Raw genomic sequence first — 10,198 nt, forward strand, 5'->3', positions numbered from 1 at the left:
GGTCTCAGTTCTGGTATTAGGTAAAGTAGAGCTATCTTTCAATACTGCTGCTCACTTCAGTGAACAGGATAATGCAGGAGCGAGTTAAAATGGTCATACTAGGACAGGCTGAAGATCCGTCTAGCCCCATATCCTCTTCACAATGGCACTTAGCAATCTCACATCCAGACAGACTGCCATTCTTTTTCCCATCCTGGGTGGCACCTACCAGCAAAGGTGGCAGAGATGCTTGTGCTGTGTGGCAAAACAGCCCTGAAAGACTTGGCTGTGGGAGGAGAGGCTGGGCAGCCCTCAGCCTGGTCTTCATGAACTTCATGAACTGGTGGCCCACCAGTGGGGGTTGGCCTGTTCTCCCATGTGCCTGGTGACAGGATGAGGGGGAATGGTCTGAAGTAGTGCCAGGGGAGGTTTAGGTTGGATATTAGGAAGAACTTCTTTACCGAAAGGGTTGTCAGGCATTGGAATGGGCTGCCCAGGGAAGTGGTGGAGTCACCATCCCTGGAGGTCTTTAAAAGACGTTTAGGTGTAGAGCTTAGGGATATGGTTTAGTGGAGGGCTGGTTAGTGTTAGGTCAGAGGTTGGACTTGGTGATCTTGGAGGTCTCTTCCAACCTAGATGATTCTGTGATTCTGTGAGTGTGCAGTGGGAAGCCAGTACAGATGTGAAAAGAAAGGTCAAAAGATGAAAGAGTAGAAAATAGAGAGGCAGGCTAAGAGCCCGTGGTCCCATAATCCTCATTTCATCATTTGCATCATTCCTTCTACGACATTAATTTCACTGCCACTAGTACCAGCAGGTAGAAGTTTCAAATGATAATGGGTACAATTTTCTTCCATTATAATTTCACGTTGGAAGCTATTGTGTGTGGATCAATCTCTCACAAGGACAGCTGAAGAAATACAAAAGAATTTTATAAATTGGATGGAAAAGAAAAGAAAGCATCCCTAAACGGTTTGCAGATGTCTCCCTCCTTCTCCTTTCATCCTTTATTTGCTACGTGTGAATCTATAGGTTACATCCATACGGTAAATCAAACAATGCCAGGGAATCACAGCCACTGGTCCCTGGCGTGGCAGTGGCCTGACCTGTGAGAGGGCTCCCAGACCTTTCCTGTGCTCGGGGATCAGCCAGGGAGGGACTATTCCCAGCGAGCAGCCTGGGCCCAGACACCTTGTGTCGGAGGTGGAGGTGGTTGAAAGACAGTGACACAAGCCATTCTGGACACAAGCCATTCCCTGCCACTCAGCTTCAGCAAAGAATGGTCCCCAGCAAATTCACTCAAGTAGATGCAGGCAATGTAAAAGTACTTCTATGGATTTGGGAGCAAAACTGTGCTGAGCTTGCATGCGTAGTGGCTCTGCCATCACCAATCTTACTCTGTCATTAATGGATAGACACAACAGTGATGCTTTCAGTCATGTTTGGTTTTTTTTTATTGAACAATAATAACATATACTTTTAAAAATCAACCAGCTTATTAGATTTACATTCAAGAACTCATAATGTCATTTATGACACTTGCAAAATAGTAATAATGTATGCAAATATTTACTACATTCTTTAAATAATTCTCTTCAGTCTGCTGAAGGAACGTGGTTTTGATCCTGCTCTCACTGAAATTGAGAAAAGATTACTTTTTATATCAATAGATGAGAAGCAATATCGTTGCCTATAAATATCCCCAGATAATATTATGCTCTCTCTATCTCTCTACAGGTTAAAATGTGGTATATGCTAGTTCAAGATTTGTATTTATGTTTCTTGGACTGTCATGGCAAGAGGACCTGTGCTGCCCTACTGATGTCTGGATGTTCGCTGATGTTATTGTCCTTTTGTTCTGACACGGCACGGCTCAGTGCTTCCCTCCCAGGTGAGAGCACACTGCTTTCACTGAAGCTGGCTTTGCATCAGGGTTTGGACTCTTGAAAGTCTTTGGAGTTTCCTGTTCATAGTTTTAAGGTGTGTTTTGAGACTCTGCACCAAACCTTGCCTGTGGTACTGCATGCTCCTTCTCTCACTGAGGTCACTGCCAAAGCTCACATTGCTTTCAGAGGAAATAATTCAATTCAAAACTGCATTTCCAATGAGCTTGCTCTGCCTTAGGTGGCAGTTCATGCAATCCAGGTTCACTCAGATATAGCTGCATTCATTTCCATTGTGTGAGGATCTGGTTGTCTCTAAATGTGTTAGAAAACCCATCAAAGTGTAGATTATTATGTTATAAATTCATAATCCAGTTTGGGCTGAATGATGGACTGACAGTTCCTACAGCACTCTAAAGTAGATAAATTATGGGGCAGGAGCCAGTGACGAGGATGGAAAGTACGAAGACCCACTTGCTGATGTCTGGCTTTGATCCCAGGCTTCCCCAAGGAATGCAAGCATTGCCTTAATGGCACCAAAATAGCTGCTTTATCGAAACATATACATTTAAATAATGCTAAACAGCTTTTTTTCTTTTCAGATCATCCTCTACAAATCTGTATAATTTACTGAGCATCTGTTTCTCTGTACAGAATTTAACTTTAGAAATCTACCTTAATACAATATATGACTGCAGTATCTCAGCTAAGTTTTTCATAATATATAAACTTAAATGCTGTGTGTTTTCTTCCTGAAGAAAGGTGTATTTATCTCCAAGGGATTGTCACCAAATTAAAAAAAAAAAAAAAAGGAACAGAAAATTATGGGTGACTAACATTGGCTTATTTCATTCACACTTCTGTGCTCCTACATTAGTATTTATTATTCTTGTCAGTGTGACTCAGGAGGGGCATTGCTTTCTATCCTGGCATTTGTTGATGTGCATTTCTTTTGCAATAGTTGCACACACCCAAACTGTCCACTGAATTCGGTGAGAGCTTTCCTGGCCTGAGGCTGCAAGAATCAGCCTTTGTCATTATTTAAATGAATTGTGTTGTGTCTTTTTTTTTTTTTTTTCAATATTACTATACATTCAGCAATCCACAATATGTTTCTCTGCTCAAATACTTATCAAAACAAATATCAAAAATCATATACACTGTACAGTCTATTTTTAAGTAAACATTTTTTCTCATGAAAAACAGAATCACAATTGGCCTTCAGAGGTTACATTTTCATATGATATAGATCTACTTTGTTCTTAAAGTGTGTTGTTGCATATTCAATAATCTGTGAGAAATGCATTCACTTGACAGTCTTATTAGTGTCAGTAAATATCAGCGAGGATTTAGCCATTTCATTACCGGAGACCGAATTGCTTTCTCCTTAACAAATTCCTCTTTTACAGAATTGCCATCCCCTGATGCCATGTCGTTCTCTGAAAATATAATTAAGAAAAAAAAATAAATAGTAAATTTCATAATAATGAGAAAAATAGAATATTTTCCTGCAGCAATGTTCCTGTCTTGGGGAACACCTAGAAAAAGGTCAGTTGACAAATCTTCTTGCAGGAATCAAGCTGAATGCCTCCAGTTAGCCGGTCACAAAATTTCTGCTAAATTATGGCACAAGGCAGATGTGTTTTCTAATAGTTTAAGCATAAGGCAGGTGACCTGAGTTCAGTTTCCAGTTCTCACTGTAACACTCACATGTGACATGGGACCAAACCACACATCCTCACAGGGATAGCTACAGCAGTAAATTAAAGATGCCTGCAGCTATTCTCTGGCTGAGGCCAGCTGGCATACAATAGCTTGATCCATGCCATTAAGCTCTCTTGTGCTCCAAAAAAAATAAAAATAAAAAAAGTAAAAGATATCCCGTTTGTCTACTGGAAGTGGTTCCTGGCTCACGCTAATTCCTGAGCTGTGGCTGAGGCTGCTTGGCAGGGCTGGCTGGCCTGGGGCAAAGCACGCCAACTGCTGCCCTACTGTTTGACAAAGAAGGTGATCACATTGCAATACACAGGAACACACTTTGGCACTCTTTAATTCACTAGAGCATATGTAGCCACAATGCCTATATAAATTAGTGTCAGAAACTCATCCAATTAAAATACAGAAGCATTCACAGCTGTTTTAATTAGCTGAGAATCTGTTCTGGGTTACAGAGCTGACTCTGAAGACCACAATCAAATCAAATCTTGCATGGTCATCCCATGAACTACTGCACACAGAGGTCCTGGTTCAGTGATGAACTTCTGAGGGACAGATTTCAGCATAAAATCTTTATATGGGTGAAAAAGTTCCGTTTGTTTCCATGGGGTCAGGATTTCATCCTGGCTGCTATCAGGCAACGTGGTGAACACTGAGCATGCTGAAGGCTTGGGACAAAACTCGAGGAAGAGGGAAGGGGTGGAAGCACCGAGGAAAACAGGCTACCTGGGAAGATCTGGAGTATAGACTAGGCAGAGAAAAAAAGCAAGACAGGAGTGATTTTCATGATGTCTTAGTGCCTAATAATAAAGGCAAAAGAACACAATCACACAGGAAAATCAGGAAGGATCAGGACTGATCCATCTTGCAAAGCGTTTTTCAAAAATCCTTTTAAAAGTAGTAGCAGCATAGGCTCAAGCAGTTTGTTTCTGTCTAAGCTTTTCTAACTAAAGAGTGGGAGGAAGATAAGTACCAAGGCAACAAACTCTAGATACTTTAATATAACAGGAGAAAATCAAAACAAGGCAAACAAACTGTAGCAGGAGGAGAAATATAATTCAAAAACTTTGGGATGAAATTTTAAAGAAGACAGTAAGATCTAGGATTAAGTCTCTGATATTTATTTAAAATGCTTGTATTTCTTTTCATTTTGATTGTGTTTAAATTTTGGGTAAATACAGTTTGGTTAGATATACCTCAGTGTCATCAAGAAAAAGAGTCAAAAGAGGAAGAAAAATTAATCACAGCTATAAAAATATATATATATTCCAGCTTTTCCAGCTTTTCACATCTTAAAAAAAAAAAAAAAAAAAAAAAAATTGAAAAATCTGTTACAGGCTTCACAAACAGTCTTAAACATAATAATTTATTCCAAAGATATTGGAATAATTAAACTAAGGCATTTCATAAAACAGCTCATTGACATCTGAAAAGGTAGAAAACTCTGTCTTCATGAGAAAAAGGTATTATTTTTACTGTATATAGCTGACAGTGGTAAAATAATCTAGTGAAATTGTATTTGGATTTCATCTGAACTAGTTAATGCAAGTCCTAGCGTATCCTCCCTTTGCACAGGTGGCATCACACTGCTAGTACATTCAACAGCTGCAAAGTATTTTGCCCATGTTAGGAGTTCAAAATGCTTTTACCATGTTTTATAGCTCACATAAATCCTTGCCTTATGTTAAGAGAGCTGCCAACAAGGGAAAAGAAAGAAAAAAAAAAAAAAAAAAAAAAAAAAAAAAAGCTATGTAGCTTGTGTTGTTAGCTGTTTGCCTGTTTGCACGGGTCCACCAAAGTACACACCACTCATGCACAGCATGCACAGTGTGCTAGTAGATCACATAGAAGGCAATTTCTGCTAAAATCACCTGCCCCACCAAGTCTTACCTGTGTGTGAAATTATTTTTCGTCGATTTGGAGGCTTTGAAGCAGACAGCTGAAAAAACGGGAACTTCAAGCACTTCCCAGTTACTCTGTCACAGATGCCAGACGGGCAATTGCAGGTTTTCCTGCACTCCATGCCATAGGTACCGTAGGGACACTCTGAAAATAAAATTAAAAAATAAAAAAAAAATAGAGAAGGCTGTATAGCACTGCAGTCATCAGTGATCCAACTCAGCACTCTCAATAGCTGGCCTGCATATAATAGCTGGCCTGAAACTGCCGTAGTATTAAATTGCAAATATAAAGCAATATGCATATGCGAACATGTAATCACAGAGGATGTCATTAAAGGATTAGCATTGCATTTAGAGAAGAACACTTCCAAAAGTTTCTGAGCCCACTGCTTGGGCACAACATTACCTAACCTGGGGGACCCGCAGGACTTGGAGCTGCCAGCGCCGAGGCTGCCTGCAGCAGGAGCACGGCACCAGCTGGGAGACAGCCACTGGCATGACCCCGAGGAGCTCTCCAGGGTGGCAGTGCATCCTCCTGTCCCCAAACCCCGGCAAGGTGAGGAACGCTCCCAGGGATGTGCAGGGATGTGCATGTATGAAAAGACTACTCAAAGGTCTGCCTTCCGCTGGCCAGCAGCAGCAAGCTCACACACATCTCCAGCCTAGCGAGCAAGTGTGCTCAAAAAGGATCACGGCACTAAAAGGTCTGTCTGCTGATATACTGCATCTGGCCATGTACTGCCCCATTTCTGATCTCCCATCCCTGAGCAAGCTGGCAGAGAAGCACCAGAAGGCAGATGTCAGGTTGGAAACTAAAGTTACTTGGCAAAGATTAAATCAGGTGCAGAAGGTTTGCCCCATCCCATGACAGATATAGATTGCTTGATAGGGGATGCTTTGCCTGTGCTAGATTGTGTAATGCTTCAGAGTGTTTAAGCCTGGTGTCACAACACTTTTCATCCTCTCTTTTTCTGTTTTCCTCTCTTTTGCTGTTTGTACATTTCCAGGACCCAAGCTTAAATGATGGAGACAAGGAAAATCCAGTTCCAGCATTCTCTTTCCAAACCACCCAAGAAGAGATCATCCCAAGTGGTGTTTGGGGTGTAGCAGGAGAAGGATCTGTATGCTCAAACTATACTTTCCAACCCAGGGTGTATGGTCACCCTAAATGAGAAGTCCCAGAGAGTTTCCCTTTCAAGTCCTAAAAGCAGATGAATTCTGTGTTAGACCAAGGATCCATCTAGCCCATGCTGCCACAAAATACTTCAGAAAAATGATGATCATAGCACATACGATACTTTCCTGTCATGACTTACCACATGTGACACCTCCCTATCACGTCTTCCTTTTCTCTCCCATTTCAAGCTCTGGGAATTCCCAAACCAGACGTGGTTTCTGTGCATTTAACATCCCACAACACAGTTGTCCTTCTCTGCCCAGTTTCCTCTTGAATCAATGCAAATATTTAGTTTTGCTATACAACCTAGACTATCTGGAAGATCAGGCTAATGAGGCCAACATTTGACAGTTCTCTGCATGCCCAATGGGTATACATTTGTAAAGGAAAAGCACTTTAAAAACAGCCAGCTCCCTCCTGGGCACTGTGCAGTGACTCCCTCCAGCCCAGAGGACCTCACTGAGCTTTGCCACCTTCCCCAGCAAGGGGGAAGCATCCCAACAAAGGATGCTCTTTGATCTGCAGTTTGTCCACGTAAATCAAAACCCAGATCCTGACCAAAAAAAAAAAAAAAGTAGTCTGCTTGTGCAGAGTCCTCCCTGAAAGACAAGCTGTGAGGGCTGACAGCATGGGGCATTAATGTGCGTGTTGTGGCTGCTCAGCCACCCAGCTCAGCGATGTGGGTTGCAAAGCTGGGCACAATAGAGTGGAAAAAAGCCTGAGTCCACAGTGCTTGGCTCCATGTGCAGTAATCCTGGCATTGATGATGCTCGTCAGGTCTGGTGAAACTGAGAGATCTGAGTCAATTCTGCCATTCAAAGGTTATGTTCAGCAGGAGCCTGCTCCTACGTTAATTAGCAAGTAGCCTACAGTGATTTAAGGGAAACAAGAGCAGACTCTCACTGTGACAGAAATGTCTCAAACTAAGAGTCTATTTACAAATAGAAGGACAGAGTACCTTTCTTTCTTAGTCTGATTTGGATGATAATAACATTGTTACTGATAAGAATACGATACACTCTTATAACACTTTTTAGATAAGAACCACCAAAAATATTAATTAATACTCAGAAAACTGCTCAGACACACACAGGGCATACTCTACACATTCTAGAATTAAGAAATTAAAGAAAAGGTTAACTTAACTTGTAGACAAATAGGTTATTTGTCTACAACTCTAAAGTAAATCAGTCACATGCCATTAGAGAGAATCCAATCACGCTCGCTACATAAATTATTACAAGCATGAAAGTTATTAAAATGAGTGAGTGATCTACTATCATGGTTATAAATGCATACCTAAAATAATAATACTTGGTCTGATGAAGTTCACATAGTTACAGAAAGAGATTGCACTATCTCAGAGCTGATATCTCAGAGCTGATCAGAGATTAAAAAGAATAATTAGAAATGAGATATATATATAGTATTATATATCTATAATATCTAGTGCAAATCTGTATATGGGGAATACAAGCTTTAAATACCAACTTAAAGTTTAGCTATGGCTTTATTGAAATCAATGAGAGAGTTTTCATTGACTCACTGGAAGAAAGAATTTTACATTTTCTACAGAGCTTCCAAGACTCAGCTACAGAGATTCGGATCTCATGTCTCTCAGTGTTGCTTTTTTCCCATTTCAAGCTATCTATTGAAAATACATTTACATGAGGATATTGAAAAGTACAGAATAGTTCAAAAAACTGTTAAAAGAACTAGAGCTGGTACCTTGCACTGCAGCATTTTTAATAAACTGAAGATCAGTCAGCTATCTCTGGAAAATACTATTTTGGTGGGTGCACCAAAGTCACTATCTTTATGCGTAAATTCTAACCTTTAGAGACAAGAGGAGTGTTTCCAGTTTCACCCTCAAACATGCACATTAATACATTTTTACATGTCAATGTAAATAAACGTGTGCTTTATGCAAGTCATCCTGAATGATTTTTGCAGCGTCTGGTCCTAAGTCATGCCTTGAGCTGAGACTATTAATACTCCTAACATTTAACTGCCAAAACGCCTCTGTGTTTAAGGAAGTTATTCAGAGGCATATCTGTATCTGCTTACTGAAGTGGTACACGAACACAGGAAAACTCACTGCTTCCACGCTTTGCAAAGCATCAGCTTTAAAAGCTTTCCTCCTACCTCTCATCAGCTTGATACCCCCTCTCCTTTAGAAGATTCTCCTTTTTGCACAGAACAACAATAGCTCTTAACTGAAAAATGCCGTCATGACAAAAGACATCAGCATGCAGCCTACCTGGCGTCAGCTGGGAGCAGTGGCTGCCTGCTCCTCTCCACTCCAGCTCCTGCTCTTTATCCCTGCCTGTCATGCAGGAGGGTCTCTGCCTCCCCTGACCACATTCCCGGAGCAGCTGGGTACCTCAGAGGCAGGAGTGAATGACACACGACAACGTCCCGTGGCAAGGTTGGACGTGCAAGATTAAGGTCTCTGCAAGTTACACAAAGGCACCCAGCCGCTCAGCAGAAGGGTCAGGACTAGCACCTGTGTCTCCAAAGTCCCAGTCACAAGCCTTATCTCCGTGCACACCCCATCCAGATTTCCTCACAGGTGTCCCCAGGTCTAAACAACACTCTCCCATCAACAAGGCTGTTCCTTCCTACGTGTAACACCTGTTAATACCAGCAGGTATTTTTCACTTTCTTCTTGGCTAGGGGCCTGTTTCAGACCTTCCAAGCAGGAGGCAAGTCCTACAGGTCGGCTGCTGTCAAACTGCCACAGCGGGTGCATGCAAAGTGAAGGTCGTTACCTTTGCAGATACCAAATTCATCACCAAAGTCATCCTCCTCAGTGTAAAACTGGCACTTCAGCCCCGGGCCACACTTGACACCATCCATACCGGAGACGGTGCGGTAGCAAGTCTCCCCCAGCGCGGCCGCGCACACCCTGCAGCAGCCGCAGTCATCCAGCACCGTCCGCTTACAGCGCAAGGTGCTTTTGCACGCATTGCTCTCACAGGGCTCAGGGCAATCTACTGCATATTTTGCACTCCAAGCGGTTCCAGCATGCATGGGCGTCAGCAGGAGTGTGAGCAGCAGGAAGACCTTCATGTCTTGCGGGGGTCAATGCTCGGTCCCAAAGAGCAGGTTTTAATGTTCAGCCCGGTGCCTGGTGCTGAGGGAAGCAGCAGTACAGAATCCAAAGCAGTAGCTGCACACATCAGCCTACAAGTTTATGAGCTTTATACAGCGTGTTGCCCACATGCTGCACCGTCGTCAGCTTCCTCAATCCGGCAGCGCTGCTCCTGCCAGCCTCCCCTGTTTCAGTTTATGAAATCCAGGATGAAGGTTGGATTAGCACTCTGCTGCCATCCAGGAATTGAAAAGCCTGAGCTGATGTAATCTGTTATGTTTAGTTGGTTGTTTTGCATGAGGACTGAAAACTCTCTCACATCCGTCTCAAATGCTCAAGGACGTCTGCCAAAAGGAAAGAAAAAAAAAACACACACACACAACCAAAAAAAAAAAAAAAGAGAGAGAGACAAGTAGGTTGCATACCTTCCTTCAGGACAGGGATGGCT

At 42.2% G+C, this 10,198-nt stretch overlaps 1 protein-coding gene across 2 annotated transcripts; it reads right to left on the bottom strand.

The window, feature by feature from the left end:
* Nucleotides 1-1,486: 1,486 nt before the first annotated feature.
* ESM1 (endothelial cell specific molecule 1) lies at nt 1,487-9,959 on the bottom strand. 2 transcript variants are annotated; one of them, XM_082784187.1, is made up of 3 exons: nt 9,428-9,959; nt 5,469-5,624; nt 1,487-3,301 (listed from the first exon to the last, which is right to left on the bottom strand). In XM_082784187.1, the coding sequence occupies exons 1-3, from the start codon at nt 9,726-9,728 to the stop codon at nt 3,201-3,203; spliced, it is 558 nt and encodes a 185-aa protein (XP_082640313.1). In that variant the 5' UTR covers nt 9,729-9,959; the 3' UTR covers nt 1,487-3,200. The 2 variants fall into 2 exon arrangements, with proteins under 2 accessions (XP_082640313.1, XP_082640314.1); XM_082784188.1 differs by lacking the exon at nt 1,487-3,301 and adding an exon at nt 4,168-4,326.
* Between the last annotated feature and the right edge of the window lie 239 nt (nt 9,960-10,198).

Source organism: Aythya marila, assembly GCF_965140915.1.
Source record: "Aythya marila genome assembly, chromosome: Z".
Classification (NCBI taxonomy): Eukaryota; Metazoa; Chordata; class Aves; order Anseriformes; family Anatidae; genus Aythya; species Aythya marila.

Bases quoted from the DNA above. Each gene is read 5' to 3' on its own strand.
- ESM1 (XM_082784187.1), bottom strand. From the start codon at position 9,728: ATGAAGGTCTTCCTGCTGCTCACACTCCTGCTGACGCCCATGCATGCT. The intron at 5,625-9,427 runs GTAACGACCTTC...TTTTATTTTCAG, and splicing joins TGAATTTGGTATCTGCAAAG to AGTGTCCCTACGGTACCTAT. The intron at 3,302-5,468 runs GTAAGACTTGGT...TTATATTTTCAG, and splicing joins AAAAATAATTTCACACACAG to AGAACGACATGGCATCAGGG.